This window comes from Anabrus simplex, chromosome 6, assembly GCF_040414725.1.
Source record: "Anabrus simplex isolate iqAnaSimp1 chromosome 6, ASM4041472v1, whole genome shotgun sequence".
In the NCBI taxonomy this organism is placed as follows: Eukaryota; Metazoa; Arthropoda; class Insecta; order Orthoptera; family Tettigoniidae; genus Anabrus; species Anabrus simplex.
This window is the reverse complement of record NC_090270.1, coordinates 159,184,453-159,208,010: the sequence shown is the minus strand read 5'-3', so window position 1 is coordinate 159,208,010 and position 23,558 is coordinate 159,184,453. Positions and strand designations below refer to the sequence as shown.

The following is a 23,558-nucleotide window of genomic DNA, read 5'->3' as shown; positions in this document are numbered from 1 at the left end:
GTAGTAGTAGTAGAAGCAGTAGTAGTAGTAGTAGTAGTAGTAGTAGTAGTAGTAGTAGTAGTAGTAGTAGTAGTAGTAGTAGTAACGGTGGTAAACATACGGCAGATAATTACAGGGCACTCAACTTTAAATGTGTTGCATGTAAATTCTGGGAAAGCATTCCTTCTGATTATATTAGACACATTTGCAAAATTACTAACTGGTTTGATAGAAGACAGTATGGGTTTTGGAAAAGTTATTCCAGGAAGGATCAACTTGTAGGATTCCAGCAAATAACAGATATTTTAGATTGAGGAGGTCAAATGGACCGTATCATTATTGACCTGTCAAAGGCTTTTGACAGGGTAGAACAAGCGAGACTGCTGCAAAAATGAGGCCTTTCAGATTAGACAGAATATTGAATGTTGAATGCATGGCTAAATTTGTAGCTAGGAGAATGAGAGTAGGTGAAGCACTATCTGATCCTGTAACCATTAACGAGGAGGAGGGGGGACGACGACTTCAAGTTTTCTTATGTACACAAATTACATGAGTAAAGAAATGGAATCACAGATAAGGCTTTTTGCAGATGATGTTATATTATAGAGAGTAATATATAAGTTACAGAATTGTGAGTGATTGCAAAAAAAACGTGCTCCCCACTGAATTCCATTTTGTTCGCTAAGTTGTTTCCAAGGAGTCCTTTGCCTGTCAAATGGGAGTGGACTCCGTTACTCCCATAGGTCCGAGGCTTGCTTGAAATGTTCTGAGCTCGGTAAATTCATGAAGCAGGATGCTATCCTACTTACACATAGTCCAAGTGAGGATCTCTCCTCCAACGGGTTATGGACCATCGGTGGATTGTATAGTCCTAGCTGCCTGAGCACAAGTAGGGCCATGACTCAGAATATGTCCGAGATGCCCACTCGCATTCCATAGCAACTGGTATCCCGACTCGCAGGACCACTTACTAGGCCACTCAGCCGTTGCCCATGGTTCACGAACTAGGACGTGACTACAGTCACCAACTGTCAAAATTTAAGGTTAATTTCTTACACAGTTTTCTGTTTGCAATCTATTTTCCCTTGAGCTGCAAAAACAGCTTCTCCAATGGGATTTAAATCTGAGTCAGTGTGACATGCCGGGGGTATTTAAATGAGAGTCCATTGGGAAACTGAGTAACTCTTACAATCAATTACTAGGCCATTAAGCCATTCACCATTCTTATGAACTAGGAGTGTCTACAGAAAACCAAATTACTATATCTTACACAACTGATTATATATCACAATGGAATGGAAGTGAAATTATAAAGGATATGGTAATTTCATATTTGAAATAGTGTGTGTGTTAAGTATTTCTGTTCAGGTCTTATGAATGAAGACATTTGATACTTGTATTTTATTCCAAATTTGCCTTACCTCCAGGATTTCAGTGAATACAGCATCAGAACCTTGCACCATGTTGATGTATAAGCAGCGTATGGCTTGTTTTGCTTGTTTAGGGGTTCCAATCTGAGCAAACTTTTTGCAAACAGGTACTAATTCACGAACAATGTCTGGGAAAAGTTCTCCTGTAAAGAATATATTTTTTATTATCAAACTAACATCTGTAGTTTAAGAGGTATCAATCTTAATTTAACAAATTGGAGACAAATCATTAGTTTTTTGACAATACTATCATCACACTGCCTTCTCCCTCATTCTTTCCTCACACTGCTGTTCTCCACCCAGAACACTGATAACCAATGATTAAGTATATAGTGCATTAACTGCACTGTGAATGAACATTACTGTGAGTAGTTGTAGCCCTCCCCACTCCAACTTGTGACTGGTTAGCTATCTGATTTACTGGAAAACACTGTTAGAGACAAGGTAAGGTTAGAGTTTGGTTATATCATGCAGCAACATCAATACTTATCACTACACCCCGGATTTTTAGGTGGTAATAGGTTAGAATGCAAATTAATTTGCTTATTACAAAGTGTTGCCTACCGCATTTTTCGATAATGTAGCAAGAGTAATATAAATTCTAGGGGTTCTGACGGGCCCTACCCGCAACGTTTATGCAAAACGAAAAGCATGACCACTGTGCAGGCTAGTCTTTTTAAGAAGGAACCACTTTGGTCTATGCCCCGTGAAGGTGAAGTGTCTCATAGATATTTAGATTATGGGAGACTCAAGGCCAACTCTATTGCACTCACAAACAAGGCTGTATCTTCCCCATCCCATTCCATTCTTAACTCTGTCAGTGCTGGGAATCGAATGGAGGATGCCTTAAGTCACATCCCTACAAGGCTCCTTAGCTTCCAGTTAATTCTTCCGTCCGGTCTTGTGCATTTAGGACAGTTGGAAAATGTACATCTTAATAAACACTCTTCATAAAACCTTTATAAAAATAAAAACTGTACCTATTTATAACAATAATTACAAACGCCTCCTTTTCATGTGGCTCAGTTAATTGAGCAGTTGTCCTTCTGAGTCCGAGTTTGCACGTTCAAATACAGGCTTGGGTTGGTGGCGCTTAAAAGGGTGTTGTAATTGCAACAGCCTCGTATCATTGGCTTCTGACACGTTAAAAATTCTCCTACGGGATAAACTTTTGATGCTCTGGTGTCTGTTAAGAACTAGTAATTGGGATGAACTTTACACAAATAAAAGTACTATTCTCCATAAATACGCCTCTGGGACAGACTACTGTATACTAGCACTGGCTCCAGGGTTACAAACCATAGAACGAAACTAATCTTGAGGTTTACACACCTACAGGGGGTTACACACCCACAGGGAATCAGTCTACCAAGCAGACGCTCTAAGGGTTGAAACTTTACTCGGTTTGGAATGTCTACAGTATTGCCAGCTGCCTCTGTGGTGTAGTAGTTAGTGTGATTAGTTGCCACCCCCAGAGGCCCAGGTTCGAATCCCGGCTCTGCCACGAAATTTGAAAAGTGGGAAAAGGGCTGGAACGGGGTCCACTCAGCCTCAGGAGGTCAAATGAGTAGAGGTGGGTTCGATTCCCACCTCAGCCATCCTGGAAGTGGTTTTCCGTGGTTTCGCACTTCTCCTCCAGGTAAATACCAGGATGGTACCTAACATAAGGCCACGGCCTCTTCCTTGTCTATCCCTTCCAAAATACCCATTCCCCCACAAGGCCCCTGTTCAGCATAGCAGGTGAGGCCGCCTAGGTGAGATACTGATCATCCTTCCCAGTTGTATCCTCCAACCCAATGTCTCAAGCTCCAGGACACTGCCCTTGAGGCAGTAGAGGTGGGATTCCTCGCTGAGTCCGAGGGAAAAACCAACCCTGGAGGGTAAACGGAGTAAGAAAGAAAAAAAGAAAGAAAGAAAGAAAGAAAGGTTATTTATTTGTTTATTTCATGTATGATGCAATACAACATAAAAAGAAAATAATACAGTTCCATAAGTACATCAACAGTAATGGTATGTCTCACACAACTGAAAGATTAGATCTGTACATTTAAAATCTTGATTTATTCACCACTTCAGGAATAATCGAGTTCAGGTCCTCCATACTTCCAGGAAAGGCACAGACGGGACAATTGAACACTGTGTGTGCTATTGTACATGGAATGTTAGCACAGTCACACAATGAGTTATCTGTCCAACCCCATTTATGAAGAACAGAAGCGGTCCTTCCCAAGCCACACCCGATATGGTTGAGCCTACTCCAGACACACCTAAGCATATTGAAGCCACTTAGTTTTATACTTAGGTTCTCAACTTTCAGGATGCCCAGTGGTATAGAAAATGTCCACTCATTCCGCCATTTGTCTTCGGGATTGAAGTGATTGTTTATAAATTCCAAGAGAGATTTATACACCGGTTTGCAGAACTTCAGTTCACATGTTCCTAGTTTTTTTGTTTGTTTTGCTATTTGCTTTACGTCGCACCGACACAGATAGGTCTTATGGCGACGATGGGAGAGTAAAGGCCTAGGAATGGGAAGGAAGCGGCGGTGGCCTTTAATTAAGGTACAGCCCCAGCATTTGCCTAGTGTGAAAAATGGGAAACAACGGAAAACCATCTTCAGGACTGCCGACAGTGTAGTTTGAACCCACTATCACCCAGATGCGAGATCACAGGTGCGCACTCCTAACCACACAGCCAACTTGACCGGTCATGGTCCTAGTTGACTCGCATCTTGATGTATTGGTAGTGCTATGTCCTTGTGCATTCTTGACTATAGATCTGTTGAAATTTTCTTTACGTCGCACCAACACAGAAAGGTCTTATGGCCGCGATTGACCATAGGTGAAAAACATTTTTTTGTCTTCTAACCAGGTGTTACTCTGCACTGGAAGCCACTGGATTGGAGTAAGAAGCAATGTACCCAGTTATGATTCGCATGTTGTGGTGGAGCTGAATATCCACAACGTCAGTGTGGCAGCTGTTAAGCCATACCCTGAAGCAATACACAACTGAAGAATAGGTAAGCGCTAGAGTAGTAGTTCCCAGTGTGTTGACACCGGCATCCCAGGATGTTCCAGCTAAGCGCTGGAGGAGGTTATTTTGGCTCTTCAGTTTTGCAGCAATTTATGTAGATATGCACTGTATGTTAGGTTACAGTTTGTGACAAAATTACTGATAGTAATAGTGACTAAAATAACAAAATGCATCAAAGATGTCCACTGATATCACACTATCAATCGATCTCTCATTTCTTACCTCCCATTTGTTTATAAGATTTCTCAGTAATTGTTTATACTTAATCTAATTATATTCTTTTTCCTTTCCATCGATTTGATTATTTACTTCCTTCGTTACTTCCTGGCATGAAACTATGTACTGATAGGTGGAAGAGATACAGCCAGCTTGAGGGGGAGAAGGGGAAACATTCACCTGACTGTGAACCATTCCACTGAATAGTACAGAAGTTTCATATGTCAATGAACAACACATCATAGTGACCATAGAAATGTTCTCTCAAGATTCCCTGACTTTCCCTGACCTGCTAAGAAAAATTCCACTTCCTTTTTTTTCAATTATTTATCGAAAAACAATTACATTGATGGGCACTTTATATATATATATATATATATACACACAAATGGTATAAAGGTAACATGTGGGCCATATTGTGCCATTTTTCTTAACGTCGCACCGACACAGATATGTCTTATAGCGACGATGGGATAGGAACGGTCTAGGAAGTGGAAGGAAGCGGCCGTGGCCTTAATTAATGTACAGCCCCGGCATTTGCCTGGTGTGAAAATGGAAAACCATGGAAAAGCATCTTCAGGGCTGCCGACAGTGGGGCTCGAACCCACTATCTCCCAATTACTGGATACTGGCCGCACTTAAGCGACTGCAGCTATCGAGCTCAGTAAGGTAACATGCAGGCCTAACATAAACCTTTATCTTATCATTTCCAAGGAACAAAGTACAACTAACTTATTAATAGAGTAATGCGAATAAGAAAATAAAATTATTTTGCCACAGCAATTTGATACTATTTCATGTGGATTTAAAGCACTCTTGAGATCAAAAGTAATTCACTTGTGTTTCTAATGTCTGTCTGATAGGTCATCAGCCCAGAGGCTGGTTGGTTTCTAATGTAGACGAATATAAAGAATTCCAATTAGTCTAGGTCTATATTAAAAACAGTTTTCAAATTTGAAGACGAGGTTTCTGGCATCAATAGATTTAAGAGTTTTACGGACAAATTATATGTTATGTATCAAGCCTCTCCAAAGAATGCAAGGCAGCGTGGAAGAATTTTGTCCACAAGGTGGGTTGCATCCAGCTATAGAACTGTTTTGGCTGTTTGGCAGGATTTTGAAGCACTGGTACTTCATTTTGAAAGAGGTACATCAGAAGATGGTTGTGAAGGAAGGAAAAATGCACTTATGAAGGTCTTCACAGGAAAATAACATCTGTGGAATTTATTTTGGATCTGGGATTAATTTGCAATGCTTTGCAAGAACTGTCTGAACTAAGCTTAGATCTGCAGGAGAGAAATGCTGATCTTTACAAAGCCCACAGCAAGACTGGGTGTCTTGTTGATATTTGTGAGAAGAGGAGGTCTGATACAGGGCCTTACTATCAGAAAGCTCTTGAGGCAGCTGCAAATCTACAGTTTAAGGGTGTTCCATTGCATAAGGAATACAGAATTTATGATCCACCAATCTTCCCGAATGCTTTCTATGAACAACTTAAAACTTCTCTACAGAAAATATTACTTTCCGAAGAAGACGCTGAACTGTCAAGATGTGCAAGAGTTCTGGATTCTAAGAATTGGCCAGCAAACTCAAGAGAAAATATTCTGTATGGAGAAGCAGAAATAGGCACACTGGCAAGAAGATTCCAACTGAATGAAAGAGAAGCTATTTGAGCCTTCAGCGATCATCTGAAATTCAGAGAAGAAATGCCCAGGGAACTTTCCCGGGTTCAGAGGACTCTCAACATAATAGCTATATCTTCAAGTGAGTGTGAAAGGGGATTTTCTCAGATGAACTTGATTGTGACTCCAGAAAGATCATCTTTGTCAGTGAAAACCTCATTACTATTTATAAGAATTGTTGGACCTCCTTTGACGGTATTTGATCCAACAAAGTATGTCAAAACTTGGTTGTTACAAGGTTGTCATTCAGCCATGGATACAAAAAGCAAGACCAGAAAATGAACGGAGGAGGATAAGTCAAAAATTTGGAAATTGTTTTGAATTCAGTTTAAGTAGGTTTCGATGAAAATTACATGCTTTCTTAAATGTTCGGTAAATCCCATGTCTTCTTCCTTAATTTCCCTCCTGTGAGTCCCGGCACCTCTTTAAAAAAAGTTCTAGACATAGTGGCACTGCAAGAGTTGAGATGGCCTGGAGAAGAGATGCATAAAGATAAATTCTATAGGTACTTCTATAGTGGAAATGCGGAAGGCAAACACCAATTTGGAGTTGGTTTTGAAGTAGCCAATAGAATGAGAGGGAACATTCTGGACTTCAAGACAAACAACAAAAGAATATGCTGGTTAAGAATGAAAGGAAAGTTTTACAACCTAACAATGATATCATTCCATGCACCTACGGAAGAAAAAGATGAGGTAAAAGACAGCTGCTACAAAGATGTAGAATCAGTATATGAAGGTGCACAATCTTACGATGTAAAAGTATTCCTTGGTTACGCCAATGCCAAAGTAGGAAGAGAGACTCTTTCAAGACCCTATATTGGCCCAAATAGTCTACACAACTCCTCAAACAACAACGGAATGAGACTAATCAATCTGGCAACTTAAAAAAACTTAAGGATTATGAGCATCCATTTCCCTCGCAAAAACATTTATAAAGTAACCCGGAAGTCATGTGACAGAAACATTCAGAGCCGAATAGACCACATACTAGTGGATGCTAGACACAGAAATATTATTGAGAATGTAAAATCTCAAAGAGGTGCAGAAACAGGATCAGATCACAATCTCGTGGTGACAACTGTCCGTGAAAGAATAGAATGCGATAGAAGCAGGAGAAGAGAAGCAGACCGGAAAATTAATCCAATCTAATGAGAGAAGATAATATTAAGGAAAGATACGCTCTTGAAATTAGAAACAGGTTTGCCACATTAGAAGATGAGAAAGATGGTGTGGACGAACTATGGCCCAAACTGAAGACCGGAGTCCAACATGCTGCAGAAGAGGTGCTGAAACCGTTGGAGAATAGGAGAAGCAGAGGATGGTTTAATGATAGGTGCAAAGATGCTATCAAGAAGAGAAGAGCGACCAAAATCTTGTGGCTGACAAACAAAGAAGATGAAGGAATGAGGTTGGAATACATGGATGAAGCCAGAGAAGCAAGAAAAGTGCTCCGAACAGAAAAGCGTGGGTATATATAAACAGAAAGATAACCCTAGCAGAGGAGGACAAAACGTTAGGTAATACAAGAGACTTTTAAAGAACAGTCAGATACTTCAAGAAAGGATATACCGCAAGGATAGATATTATCAGAGATCAAGCAGGACAAATGATAACAGATGAGATGAAATCTATGGAGGAATGGAAAAACTATTTCGAAAATCTCCTGAATGTGGTGGAAAACATCAATAATGCTACAAGCATAGAAGAAGATGCAGAAGAGGAAGAAGAAGAAATGTACAGAGAAAATAGAGCTACAATACAAACAGAGGAGAATGAATTGTCTAGCAGGAAAGAAGTAGGAGAAATCATAAAGATGATGAAGAAAGAGAGGCACCAGGAACAGATGGAATACTTACGGAGATGTTGAAAGAGGAAAGAAATATCTTATAAGACAGAATGCACCACATGATCTGTGTAATTTGGAGGAAAGAAAGGATTCCGGCAAAATGGAAACAGTTTATCATCTGCCCGATATTTAAGAAAGGAGACCCACTGAGTTGCAGCAATTACAGAGGAATCACCTTACTATGTACAGCATATAAAATCTTGAGCATGTTACTACTAAAACAATTAACCATACGTCGAGGAATACTTGGATTCCAACAAACAGAGTTCAGAAAGGGAAAATCAACCATTGACCAACTGCATATAATAAGGCAAGTATTATAAAAGAGCTGGGAATTTTGCAGAGATGCATACTGTCTATTTGTGGACTTCCAGAAAGCATATGATAGTGTGAACAGGCAAGCAATATGGCAGGAACTGGAAAGGGCACAAGTTCCCAGGAAACTAATAAAACTAACACAAGCACATATACAAGAAGCAACATGCTCAGTGCAAGTGAATGGAAAGAGGTCGGAGAAGTTCGAAGTGAGGACTGGAGTGCGACAGGGAGACTGCCTCTCCCCCTTCTGTTTAACCTGGTACTAGAAAGAGCACTGAAGAAAGTAACAAACCTAAAGACAGGAATTCAATTGGGTAGAGGAATCAACACCCTGGCACATGCGGATGATGTAGTCTTGATAGCACAGAATGAGCAAGATCTTGATAAAATGACAAGAGTTTTAAGGGAAGAAGTAATTAGTGTGGGTTTAAAGATGAACATGGAAAAGACCAAATACACTGTAGTGAACAGAGAAAACAATAACAAACCCTTAGATGTGGATGGAGAAAACTTTGAAAGCGTAAAAGCATTTAAATATCTTGGGGCAGTACTCAACGAGAGGAATGAGATAGACCAAGAAACAATGGCTAAAATTCAAGCAGGAAACAGGTCCAGGTTTGCAGTCGGAAAGCTGCTCTAGTCCCAACTTCTATCGAGGCACACGAAGATAAGGATCTACCGACTGTAATACAACCCGTGGTCCTATATGGACCAGGGACCTGGACTCTGCCCCAAAAGACAGAAAGAAAACTCCTTACATTTAAGAATGCTGTGCGGAGACACATTTTTGGACCAGTGAAGGATAGAGGAGAATGGAGGAAAAGCCTAGAACTTCAGGAATTGTACAAATTGCTAGACATTGTAGCAGTGATTAAAGAGAGGATGAAGTGGTATGGACACTCAATGCGTTGAGAAGGTCAGATAACCAGGCAGGTGGTGGAAGAAAACATCAAGAGGCAAAAGACCAAAGGGAAGTTCACGACTGAGATGGATAGATGGGGTCCAAGAGGATATGAGCAGAACGGGGCTAACCGAAGAAGAATACACGGATCGATAAAGGTGGAGGAGGCTAATTCGCGAGGCCAAAAACCGACTGCGGTTTGTGTGGTCAACCTAGTAAGTAAGTAAGTCAGTAAGTATTTGTTCTCTCATGTTTCTCACACCTTTAAATACCCTCTTCTCATAGAGTTTTCACTTTGCCCGCGGATATAAGACTTGAACGCCCTCATGTCGGAAAAATCGTATCTAGTGTTTCCAAATCCAAGTTTGATAGATTTTATTCATGATTTCAGTAGTAAGTTTTCTCGCTTAACATGTTCTTTTTCCTCATCCTCTGCAGAAATATCGTAACGAGATTTTACTGTATATAAAAACATGAGACAAATCTGATGACAAGTCATGAATGCTTTAAAAAGTTCTTAAGAATGCAATTTAGCATGACTACCTTAAAGAGATTTTTTGCACCCTGACCACTAAAGACTGGCCAGGGACTGGGGGCTGAGGTATTTGATATTCAGTCATAATGATGATATCCTGGGGAAAATTAAGTGAGGTGGTTTCCTGTTGCCTTCTTCAATGCCATTTTAGGCTATTCATCCGCTGTCCTCAAGACAGGGAAGTTCCTGTTGTAAGACGCCTTTCTGAGGTACAAACACTACAGTTGATATCTGCTCCCAACTTGGATACAGATACCTCTTGCTCAATTAGCCCGAGCACCGGGCTGCTTCATCTGACACTCACACTGTACTGAAGCCCTTCTTCTCTGAGGTCTTCACTAATAAACCTGAGCTGGGACTGTTACCAGATGCTGCGCGCTGAGTAAGTGTGCTCTGGGGATCACATGGGCACGATTACCACACTCTGAGCAGAGCTGCCTCAAAAGAGAGGTCTAAACCTAACACCCCTTGGTATAATTCCAGTTGGCTAATGTACAACATTAACCACAAAAGAGAAGCAGGATCTCCCAAGAATTATTGTAGCACATAGAGGCATTCTATTATCAAGAAATATATTTTCAGGCATAATATCATTCCTGGAAAAGCAAAGTATCATAAGCGACAAAATATGAATTTTACAGGAGATGATAAACAACAATTAGCGAGTCGAATACTTACAGCTGAGGCAGTTTCAGTTTTCATTCTATTCCAGAAAGGAATTTTTCACCTTACTGTCATATTAGGTTATGTATTTATTCAATCGTAGAGAAAAGGAACTTATTTTTAAAAGTTATGAATGTCGCTTACAATTGTTTGCCGGTCCTCGTCGAATGTACTGTTTAATAAAGGGGTCCTCTTACGATAGCTTTTGTAGTGCTTACAATATTTTGGAGGGAATGGACTGAAGGATGTAAGGCATGAGAACAATAAGAGATTTTCTTAAATTACTGTATTAAGAAATATAGATTTTTTAAAATAGGAAAACTGACTTACTACATTACAATAAGAGAATTAAAGTGGACATTACACCGATTACAGTACAATACTTAGAAAGGAAAATTTTTATCAGCCCTCCTAATCTGCTTGTGGTAATAGATCACTGCATTTGGATACTCGTCTTGTGTCACTTGCTAAATCTCCTTGTTGGATATCACCCATCAGTCGTCAGAAGTACACTCAATTTCCGCAGCAACTCACTCACAAATTTATTCACAAGATAACTGTCGTGTCATAGCGTGTGGCTTCCAGAGAGGCCTGGTGCAGGTCTTTCGCCGTATAGGCATACTGGATTAAAACCCTTCTATTATTCCTAATATTCTTCCAGTTGAAGCTTAACTCTTTTACAATACTCACAGGGCGAGTACACCATGCGGTTAGGGGCGCGCAGCTGTGAGCTTACATCTGGGAGATAGCGGGTTCAAATCGCACTGTCGGTAGCCCTGAAGATGGTTTTCCGTTGTTTCCCATTTTCACACCAGGCAAATGCTGGGGTTGTACCTTAATTAAGGCTAAGGCCGCATCCTTCCAACTCCTAGTCGTCTCTTATCTCATCATCGCCATAAGACCTATCTGTGTCGGTGCGACGTAAAGCCACTAGCAAAAAAGAACACCACCTCACACTGACACAACTTCCTTGCAAATCAATCCTCTCTCCTGACACAGGTCATAATTTATATCTTGATGGAGTTGTTTCCTGAAGAATGTAAAATTCATGGAATGTCCATCAAAATCTTAAAAATCTGTTACACTCACTTTCCACGTTTTCTTGGTGTACCAATAATGAAGTTTCTTCAGTCTCGTGCTGCCTGTTCTATTATTTTTTATTTACTTGTTTAATGTCACAATAATACACTGAAGTTTTTGGCAACTGAGAAATGGGAAAGGGCTAGGATTGGGAAGGAAGCGCTTGTGGCTTAATAAAGGTACAACCCCAGCTCTTGCCTGATGTGAAAAAGGAAAATCATGGACAACCATCTTCAGGATTGCTGACAGTGGGATTTAAACCCACTACCTCCCGAATGCAAGCTCACGTCTGTGCAACTATAACTGCATGACCAACTTGCTTGGTTAAAATTCTCTTGACTGTCCTCTACAGTACTTCAGTTGCATCTGCTATTTTTGTTGTTATTTCAACAATTCCCCTCTATGCTCTTCCGGTGTTTTATTCTTTCTGTCCTCAGCTTCCTTATTATGAACACCAAACAATCTCTCACAATTGTCCTCCTGTTGTTTAGACTTCAGTTTAGAATTTTCAGTGGAATAATTCACTTCATGCATGAACTGTAGGAATATAGTCCTCTCCGTGTAAGGACGTACCCTAAGGGTGCAACCTTACCCTTTCTCCCCTGTAATATTAAGGTATCGATTTATAGTTACTTTTCTTGCTGTTGGGTATTTTGCAGGTCTTTTTCAGTGTCGGTAACCATACAGTTTAGGGACCCTACTTGCCGATACGACGTCTTACATTTACCATTAATCTGGCACGTTGGCAACGTTCAGTCACTGTTCTAGCATGAATTGCGTGTTGCCACCGTATCGCCGTTAAAGTCACTAGTGATACATTTGCGAGAATATTTAAAGCATATTTTCTTTTTCTGTGGGATTGTAAATCTATTTGGCTAATACCAGGTAAGTAGAATTGTGGCATGTTCGGATAATGCATTTATTAACATTGTTTGCGTGAAATGATTAAAGTGCTCAAGTACGTCAGTCTCATGTCTAGATCTACCGGTACACGAAATAACTCTTGCGGGACGAAATTTTGGCAGTAGAACTTATAACATTATTATTTTCAAATCCGCAGTGAACTTGAAACCTGACCTAATTTCCGTTCACGGAGCTTGGCACATTAGTATTCCTATATGTTTCCTGATAAGCTTGAAGATATAACCAGCCTGCAGGCTGAAAATATGCCCAATAATTTCTCTCCTTACTGGTTACCGGTGTTGAAGAGAGAAGGAAATGTTCGCGCAAAAGAAAGGGAAGTCATTGGATGTCTGGAACTTTCTAAAATCACACTGCAAAGACTTATTAAATAAATTGCATCGTTTAACACGCCCCTCTTGTCAAGAATATGGTTATAGTACGCCTAGTGTATATCAAAATAAAGACGGATAATTTGAGTGAGAAAGTGTGTTTATTTCCTTAATTCCTCATTGAGCGTGGAAATCGACGAGATATTCATAATTATCTTGATTTATTTGATCTTATCTTTTATCATTTACTAGGGTAGGGAAACATTGATTATCGGTGTTTCCTACATTGAGGTTAGTTTGTTATGGTTATGTCTGGTGATTTTAATATGTAACCAGGCAGGTTGGCAGCAGTGATCAGCCATTACAAAAAAGAGAAAAGAAGAGCATCGGGTGGCGATATTTACTTTCTGGGGTATTTCCTTACGTGGAAATTACTATATGTACTGACAATGAACCGATTTATTTAGCTAACGACCGTACTTGCTCTGTCAAGTCTGTCGCAAGAAGCTACATCTTCTCTTCCTTTCCCGCCCCTCTTCTGCATTCCACTAGTGTACTGCACTAGCTGTCTATCAACATGCGATAAGTCCGGCAGCAGGCAGTGAACCTAGCTGCTCCTGGATCCTTCACATTTGTTTTCATTGAATAAAAGTCTTTTCACATTTAGTGCGATTGCAAGTGAAGCTTTTCTAACAATGAAAGAAGTGCAATCCATCAAATGAAAACTGAATATGCTTGATACTGGGATAAGTGAAAGTTCTTTCTTCTGCTGTAGATTTTAATTCTTCTCTGCTCCCTACCACTGGCTTGGAGAAATGAAAATTTTTTTAAAAAAGACATAATTTTATTGGATAACTATGGCAAAGAAATATTCTAACACTTTTTTTGTTGTTGACTTGTTGCTGATGTCTGTTCTTCCACTATGTGCTAATGAAAATGTTGAATTGCATAGTGTATATTCTATTTGCCTTCAAACTTCGATTTTCAAATGTACAGAAAATCTTGTTTATCACCGAATGAAAACTTTCTTTCTGGCACATTTATGAAAACATAAAGCCTATTACCCATAAATTCAACCAACAAGCACGTGCTACCAAGAAAATGCACCAAATGGTCACAATCTCTCTATGCACTATCTTCAAAAGCCTGAACCAAAACAGTGAAATTTAAGAAAAAAGCTTTTATCATTGTTCTTTCACATGAACATTAATATCCATCTATTTTGTAATAATTAAGAAGGTATCCCCTTCTCAGAGAAAGTTTGTATCATCCAATACACACTATTATCAGTATGAGCAAGAAATTAAAATTTTTAAACTAAGCCATTTTTGTGTCCTGAGAAGATTTTTCAGGACATTGGGACACAGCATCCAAAACCAAGCCTGTCCCAGTTTTACAAAGATGTCTGGTTACCCTGCACATTGTACATTTCCATCTCAGATGAGTAATGACTCTATACTTACCAATGGGTTTGTACTTGCCAAGGAAAGTGAGCACGGAAAGAACAAGGGGTGCTACAGTCTCATCATCAGTGGCCAGGAAGGACATGAGGTGCCTGATCACATCCTCGTGTAGGAAGTGCGAAGGGAAAACAAATGAAAGCATCTGAAAACAAAACAGCATACATCAGAAATATGTATCTAAACCTCAAACTAGGAGCAAGTAGTTATCAACATAATTATACAGACCACCAACAATTTGAGGCCGCGTTCACCAGCGGTGTTGGGATTCAGACCAATTTCTTCAATAATGTTGCCACCCCTGAGACAATCTTCAACATAGCCCACCAGCACCTACAAGCAAGAGCACAGTATTTCTAAATTCTGTTTGAAGTCAGAGTTTAGTATCATTTTTACAAAGCACACATAAACACTTAAAAAGGGAAGAAGGGAGTTACCAAAGAAACAATTTAGTCTTATCAAGACAGTACATTAATAATACAGTAGAACCTCGATTATGCATTCCCGGAAACTACGTATTCTCAGACTATTCGTTCAAATTACTTGGTCGCACAAGCATCTAGTTAAATCACATTGTAAAAATCGCACATTATCCATTCCTCAAAGAAACTATTTCCCAGATCAACACCATCCAGAAATTTCAGTCCCATCAATGCTAAATCCTCAATTAAGCGTTTTTCAAGAAACTGTATCTCACAAAAGGACGGCTACGGCATACTTATGGATCTTAGTGTTAACGTCCCGTCATTGCAATAATTAGAGCAAGTACTGTACCACACTGAAAAAGCAATCGGCAGTGAACAAGCATAAGGGACCATCTTAGCATCACCTTCGGGGTGATCTTGTTTAGAGCATCCTCAGATATCATAAAGCAGTGTGGCCACAATAATTGGAAGGAGACAGAGCGCATTCTGACAGTTCTACTTGAAGACAGAACAAGTTTAGTCAAATGTGCATACTTGTAAAACATCTGCATTATGTCCTGGGTTAGATTATTTTCTTTTTTTTTTTTTTCTATTGTATCGCCAAACAGGAGTTTGGCACTTCCCTCGGGGCACTGTACGGTCACTGGGCTCTCAGGCAGTAATTGAAACTGCTCCTTCTTAACACTCAGTATTTTAATACTATTGTATACATTTATGTTATCGAGGCCAGAACAGATGTTGCACCTTACATACATAAAGCCATGGGAGGTTTTGGGATTGCCTATTACAGTTTTGGTCCTAATATAAGATTGGGAATTTTACATTTTTGTGTTAAAATATTATAAAAACTGCAGGTGTTTTATTTGCGCGTGTTACATTTAAAAGTTTCTAACATTTATCACTCGCACTGACTAGTACAGCGAGCTCGCTTTCCAGCTGAGTTCAAGGTCATGAATAACCGTAATTTCTGAAGTTTTGATGATATATTTTCTCCTTCCAATTTGATTGTGATTAGTGACAGGCAGGATCAAATATATTGAATTCGAGAACTTTAGGGAATAGATACGTTCGAAACCATATTCTCGAGTTCAACATAACCTTTAAAAGTCATTGGAGGCCCAATTTACGGGGTAAAAAATTTCCAGAAACTGACTACGAATAGTATACCGGTGACCAAATTACAATGAAAGATTTAAAAATTAAAAGGGAATTTGTCATTCTGACGGGCATTTTTATATCTAATGTGCTTTATTTTATTAGATTAGAGAATTAAAAACTACTTGTGGTCGATAATTGTTTGGCTTGGCGTTATTAGATTTTCTGAAGAGTTTGGGCGATCAAAGTTGCTGAACTGAAAGATTTCATGGGAAACTCGCTAAGTTTTCCCGGTAAAACTGAATGTAAAGTTTGGAGATTTTTAACTCGCACAACAGGAATTAATATTTGAAGCCGGCCCCGCAATCTAACTTGCCTGTCTCTCATCCAGAAGGCCAAGGTTTGATTCCCGGACAGGTTAAGCATTTTTACCTGGATATGAGGGCTGGTTCCATGTCCACTCAGCCTACGCGATTACCTTTAATTGAGAGAAGGCGACCCCGGTCTAGGGAACCAGGAATAATGGACGAGAGGATTTGTCACAATGATCATGAGTCACCCTGTAATCTGCAGGCCTTCCAGCTGAGCAGCGGGCGCTTGGTACGCAAAGGCCCATTGGGGCTGTAGTTTGGTTTGGTGTAGGAGTGTTTGTAAGATTATAATTATACATATTTCATTTTTGTGACATTTAGTCAAATCGTTGATGGTTCATTTGTTCCTAGATTTTCAGTTTTCCCATGTTGTACATTTTTTCCCATGGCCTCGCCAAAAACGGAGAATTGAGGTTCCACTGCAATTAATAATAATAATAATAATAATAATAATAATAATAATAATAGTACCGGAAGGTACACCCGCCCTGTTTATTCAAATAAAGCGCCTTGAAGAATGCCATCTTAAAGCTAAAATGTGCAACAACTAATGCAAGAAGTTTGGACATTTCTCTACAGATGTCTCTACTAGAAACTTATGTTATGCCCTCTGGTGTGAAGACTGACTATTAAAATTGTAAAGTAATTTGATATTTTAAGGTTTACTAAACTAAGTTGATTAATCTTTGTTTTTGGTGTGTAAAAGTTTACAACACTTCTATCCCTTCCTGCCAACTTAAGATGTTGGCCAATAGAAAATTTTGTATATTTATTTTTCAGCCAATCACCTGTGTCTTGTATTTATTTAATTACCCAATCAAAATGGGCGGTGTGTCGGGCCTCAGCCCAGAGTTTTCTGAAACTTTCCTCTCGGGTATAAAAGCTGACACATTTTCGGACCAGACTGTCTTATTGATCGTTCCAGTCTCAATGCTGTTCACGGAGAAACACTTCCTGGATAGAACTCTCCAGGTATACCAAGTGGTCAGTGGTCGAGCAGCGGCTTGAAAACAACACTGATACTTGGACAAAAGTCCTTGTTTCTAAAGACATCACACAAGTCGGCTATTTACCATCCTCTCAAATAGCTTACACAGGCAGTTTGTAAGACAAATAGGTCTGTAACTTTCTGCACTTAGGATTTTTGTCAGGCTGTGTATTCCACCGAAACAGTGGAACCAACGTTCGGATGCACAGACTTACGTCTATGACAGGTAGCGATACCCGCACAACTGCTTCCAGTGGTGTTCTTAGAGGAACCTCTTCGCTATAGGTATCAGAACAAACCAAAATACCCGCGGCACCGGACGTCCTGTGAGCATAATACTGCTCCGTCGAGTATAGTCTGAAATTTCTCAACGCCGTATGATGACCCGGTCTGAAGTTTGTCTCCTGAATACAGACTATACTCGCTGCGAACTCACTAATGAGCTGACATAGCTCAGCAAGATGCCTGTCATAACGGTTACAATTCCACTGTAACAGTGCTGTAGTATGGACTATAAAAAGGAGTGTTAGGTTATGACCAACAAGATGCTCTTAAACCTAAACACTATCAATATCAACATCTACATGCATAGATGTAGACGACAGCTCGACGTCCATCCCGTCATCGACAGATGGTGGGACTGACGCCCAGAACTTTGGCGCTTTCCGGGGAACATGCAGGTTTTGGAGCAGGCGTACTTGCTGGCGCAGACTCATACCCTCCAGATGGAGGGCATGATTTCCCATTCGCAGGAGAAAGCACCTGGTAAGGGTGCTCCTCTTCTCCTCCTTTTCGTGTTTAGACAGGCTGGGAGATAATTTCCCAGCCCTGGTCGACGATGCTATCTCCGCCGGCTTGGGCACGGCTTTTGCCAGCGTCTTGGGGGGGGGCTTGGTTTTCCCCCACCTGCTGTGCCGGTTTAGGTCTGCCAGCCGGCACAGACTTCTTGTTGATCAAAGGTTGGGTGGTCCCCTTCTTCGAGCTTTTACTCTTTGCGACTTTGCTCTCAGGAGCAACAGTGGCCTTGGGCGCAGCCATGTGCACGGGTAATGATGTTGTGAATGACGAACCTGGGATACTCTGAGCTATCATACTGTAGTCTAGTGCACTGGCAGGTTTATTCATGGAATTAAACTTATGGCACGCTTCCTGGTAGGAAGGACCATCCAGGGTCTTGATCTCCTGGATCTTCTCACTCAGATATGTCGGATAATTCCGATCTCTAGGAGAATGAAGGCCAGAGCAGTTAGTTCACCTGTACGGAGTTGTGCACTCCTCCGTGCCATGAGCTACTCTTCCACATGTACCACACACATACTGATTTGAACGAGATACCATATGTCCGAATCTCTAGCATTGATAGCATCGCATAGGAGGCAGGATGTACGGCCTCACATCGCAACAATAAGTTGTTACCTTGACTGTGTCTGGTAACATTGACAACTTGAAAGAGACAATGAAGGTACCAGTGGCAACGTCTTCACCATAGACTTTGTGCATAGTGCGCCGGACGTGTCACGCCACTGTTCTTCACATCTTCCATCAACTCGTCAGTGTTCAAAATAAGGTTGCGGTGTAAGATGACTCTGCGAACCAGATTCAAGAATTTGTGCTACTCCACTTTGATGGTGATTTTGCCAAAGTGGTCGCACTTAAGCAACTGATCGGCTTGCAGTGCTGTATGAGTCTTCAAAAGCAAACTACCGCTGCGCATTTTCTTGAGATCCTCAAGTTCGCCATAGACGCCTTCAATGTGCCTACTAAAAAGGATAGATTTTACCAGCTTAAAACCATGCCCATCTATTATGGTAGCAAACAGAAACCCAGGGAAGCTGGATCCCATTCCTTCACACTGCAAATAATAATAATAATAATAATAATAATAATAATAATAATAATAATAATAATAATAATAATAATAATAATAATAATAATAATAATAATAATAATAATAATAATAATAATAATAATAATGTTATTTGCTTTACGTCCCACTGACTACTTTTACGGTCTTCGGAGATGCCGGAATTTAGTCCCGCAGGAGTTCTTTTACGTGCTAGTAAATCTACCAACACGAGGCTGTTGTATCTGAGCAGCTTCAAATACCACCGGACTGAGCCAGGATCGAACCTGCCAAGTTGGGGTTAGAAGGCCAGTGCCTTAACCGTCTGAGCTACTCAGCCCGGCATGCTGTACATATTCTCAACGAGTTGAACGTCTCAAGGAATCAAAAATTAAATAGTTTGTTGGGGGACCACCTTGGGCAGGTCGATGACGTTTCAAAGCCATGCCCAAAATCATCCTCCCCGAATGCCACCCACTCTGATCAGAGGTCTCTGTAGCCAAACCAAGCAGCCAAGGCAATACCCATCTGGTCATAGCCGGTACTGCCCGGGGTCCGATATTGGACGATGCCTAATATGGGATGACTGAGGCAATGAGCACTAGGACTCCCTTCCTCCAGTCACCTGCAATAGCATGTACCCCATAGCGTACACAGAGCACTAAATATAGAGAAAAATAAAAGAAAAAAATAATAATATACCGGGAGGTACACCTCAACCCCACCCATTTAAAAGAAGCGCCTTAAGGAACGCTATCTATCAGACGAATCTTGAGACTGCTAATGCATAAAGTGGGGACACTGTTCAGAAGATGCCACTACGGAATAACTGAGTAATATGTTATTTCAAAGTTTCCTAAAATGACTGGATTTATTTGTTTTGTTTTGTTTTGGTGTACATCAAGAAGTTTGAACTTTTCTCCATAGATGTCTCTACAAAAAAAACTGAGGTCATGCACTCTGGTGAAAGGTGGAATAATTAATGATTTGAAGAAGTTTTGTGTTTATGGGTTTTCTCAACCAAACTGACTTTCATTTATTTTGGTGTTTCAAGGTTTGCAATACTTCCTTCTCATCCCACCAGCTTTGAGTCTAGCCAATTAAAATTTTCTGTAATAATTTTTCTGCCAATCAGAGGCTTCTTGTAGTTTTTATTCTGCCAGTAAAAATGAGAGGGTGTGTCCGGATTTAGTCCAGAGCCTTCTCGAACCCTCCTCTCGGGTATATAAGCTGCGGCTTTTCCAAGCTACCTTGTCTTATTGATCGTCAAAGTTCTGAGTGTGTGTGTTAAGACTGGAGGCGGGGTGCCTCATTCTTTAGCAGGCAGAACATAAGCCCAGATAATGGCCATGAGTTTTATATCTCTGTAGCTACCTTCACAGACTCACCCGAGGGGAAGGTTCTAATTTCTAACTATGTAACCATCCATTTCCTAAGAATGTATACTACTTCTTCTCATGTAAAATTTCATAAAGACAAACTGTAAATCGGGGATAGAGAGTGTGTTAACCTCTCGAGCTCCCCTTCAACTTATCTTGAGGTTACTACGATTTTGTAACTGTTTCTCTTTCTGTAAATCATTAATTAACCTTTCTTTCTTGTCACCTCAGTAGCTTGGGATTAGTTTCTGTATCATCGGGCCGTGAGCCCAAGTAGGGTTTTATTCTTGGTTTTCTTGGAGCGCAAGTGTACACCCCCCTACATTTTGAGTTTGGGGCCAGCAATGTTAACCTGTTCTTCTTTTTCACAAAGACCAGTAACATGGGTACTGGATACCCCTGTATTAACTAAATTGTAAGTGGTAGGTTGTTGCTAGAGAGGTCAGAGATTATAAGATTTTTGTAAAGTTGCCTTGTGCAGGCTGTAAGAAATTGGGAGCCAGTCTCCTTTGTTGAATTCAGAGAGCATGTAAACTCTTTTCTGATTTTAGTGTAATAGTGAGTGATGCCTTTGGAAGGCCGTAAATTGTATCGGTTGGAGCAATGTGCTCTGGAATTTTGTGTCTAATTAAACGCTACTTTGGCGACATTGTAAACTTGTAAATTTGGGGCTTGAAGCCCAAAATTGTCAAATTCCGTATTCTGGAGTTTTCTATTCTGGTATCAAAATTGTCATTTTACCTGATATGTTGGTTTTCCTTCAGGGTACATGACGCTTCCACCTGCCGATCCTTGGGTGGTCTCAAATGCGGGCTTTCGGGCGTGAGCACACACTTTTGAGGCCCATCTCCGAACAATACGCACATCAAAAATTTGGGATCGGTCTACATCTAACCCTCAAAACACAGACTCAATAAAAAATAAAGAGGGGACCATGGCCACATGACCCTTTTAGTCACCTACTACGACGCTGACATTCATATTGTGACCTGCAAGTTTAAAGTGCAGAAAAACACTGTGTACTACGTGAACTCTTCCCCATGTTAAGTGAAAACAGATGAGCACCCATCAAGATGTAACTCTGTATTAGTATTGTAGGTAATCTCACCCTTGCCATACTTTTCCAGTATGTCCCAAGACTCTGCGATGCATCTGTGTGTTGTTAAAAATTTTCCACTACAGGATCTTCTGGATTTCTCTTTTTGAAAGTTGGCAATTATGAAGATATTAGTGATGAAGATGCTGGTGATGAAATGGATGTAGACATAAATAACCTTCCAGGAAGTATTTAACGTGCACCGGCATGTGGGTGGAGTCTGTCGTAGAGACTGAAATATATCTCTGTACCGAGTAGCCATTTGTGGCAAGAAGTGGTACTCCCCAATTACAATGCACTGCATCGACATGGCAGAGTAAAATGAGGGGCATCTTCACAAGCAAAGTGGGCGGAGGCTTGATCACCTGGCACTGTTACTACCTTCTTAGAAACAAATAAGCGGGCAACTAAAAGGGGACCAAGTGAACCATCACGAATGGAGCACATTGATTCTATGTATAACCGGGTAGACCATTTGATCATTCCACAAGAATCTCAAGATGCCGATGTTGTCATCAGAACACGGCAACACTGTGCAGAAAGTTTATCATTGGTTTGCATGCAGTGTTTTACAGCATATCGTACAAAGGAATAGACATAGTGCTCAATAACTTTTATTTGACTGTGTGATTTATGTGATTCCCTGATAATTTGTCAATAATTATACACCCCAGTGTGAGTGGGTAGGGTCTGACACATCCCACTCTGACGAGTCTAGTGTCAAACCTCAGATGGAACGCTGGTTAATAGAGCAAACGCCTGAAAAGCCTTACATCTGATCCATTTCTTTCATATACAATTAATAGTCTTTCCAAAATAATTTTTTCTTAATTTTTTCTTTTAAATTTTTAAATTCCATTTTTTTCAAGAAATTTCATTAACATGTTAATGTAAATTCGTAATTAGGTAGAAAATACTTCTTTCAAAAGCACTACATATTGATTTTTCTGTACATAATTTATGTAAGGAGATATATCGTACTAAAGTTTGTGTAACATGGACGTTCTAAAATTTGGTACTTAAAAAAAAAAAAATTCTGCAATCAAAAATGCGTGTTTGGACACTTCTTTGTCCCCCACCTCCAAATAAAGACGATTCATTTCCGTCCACCTTTCATCATGTGGCAATGGATTTAAAAAAAAAAAAATCTCTTTCTTGCCCCTCCTCAACCTTACTATTACATTCCCGACTTTTCTGATAATGTGCTCTCTTCTACACCTCCATCAAGTCCTCTTCCTAATTTTTTATATTAATCGCCCAATATTTCTTCTAATTTAGCGTAAAATCACACAATGAATTATCATATCCTAAATTAAAAAATGTTTAGATCAAATATCTCAAGTCACTTGTATAAATCCAAAGTGCTTAGTTCTTTGGACGTTTACTTTTCACAAATTTTTGAAAATGAAACTCGCTCCATTTCACCCTTTATTGTCCCTTCTTTATCGGAAAACTAAGGGCATCTTTGCAATTTTTGCCAAAATTATAAGCACAATTATAGTAGCTGGTCTCACTTCCTTTCTGTGACTCTGTTGCTATTTGCTTTACATTGCACCGATGGCAACAATGGGACATGAAAGGCCTAGGACTGGGAAGGAAGAGGCCGTGGCCTTATTTAAGGCACAGCCCCAGTTTTGCCTGGTGTGAAAATGGGAAACCACGGAAAACCATCTTCAGGGCTGTCGACAGTGGGGTTCGAACCCACTATCTCCTGAATGCAAGCTCACAGCTGCGGGACCCTAACCGCACGGCCAACTCGCCCGGTCCTTTTTGTGATTCACAGTCCTTTTCTTCCCTATAAAATTTGATGTCATTTAAGTCAACAGTTCATTCGTTGGTATCAGTGACCTGACAAATCGATTACTTAGGTTCTATTACTATATTTGCTGAAGTTCTGGGAATTTCATATCATCCTTTAGAAATATCAATTCTCCGATTTTATGTCGCACCTGCTTTCCGCCAATTGACAAACTCCTTTAACCCTC

At 40.2% G+C, this 23,558-nt stretch overlaps 1 protein-coding gene across 1 annotated transcript in view; it reads right to left on the bottom strand.

Moving 5' to 3' along the window:
• pds5 (cohesin associated factor B pds5) overlaps positions 1–23,558 on the bottom strand; it is a 463,913-nt gene that overhangs the window by 191,755 nt on the left and 248,600 nt on the right. Inside the window, exons 12-14 of the mRNA XM_067150024.2 lie at positions 14,605–14,709; positions 14,380–14,521; positions 1,401–1,552 (exon numbers count right to left, since the gene is read on the bottom strand). Of these exons, the coding sequence (XP_067006125.2) occupies positions 1,401–1,552; positions 14,380–14,521; positions 14,605–14,709 (399 nt within the window). The remainder of the gene's footprint in view (positions 1–1,400; positions 1,553–14,379; positions 14,522–14,604; positions 14,710–23,558) is intronic.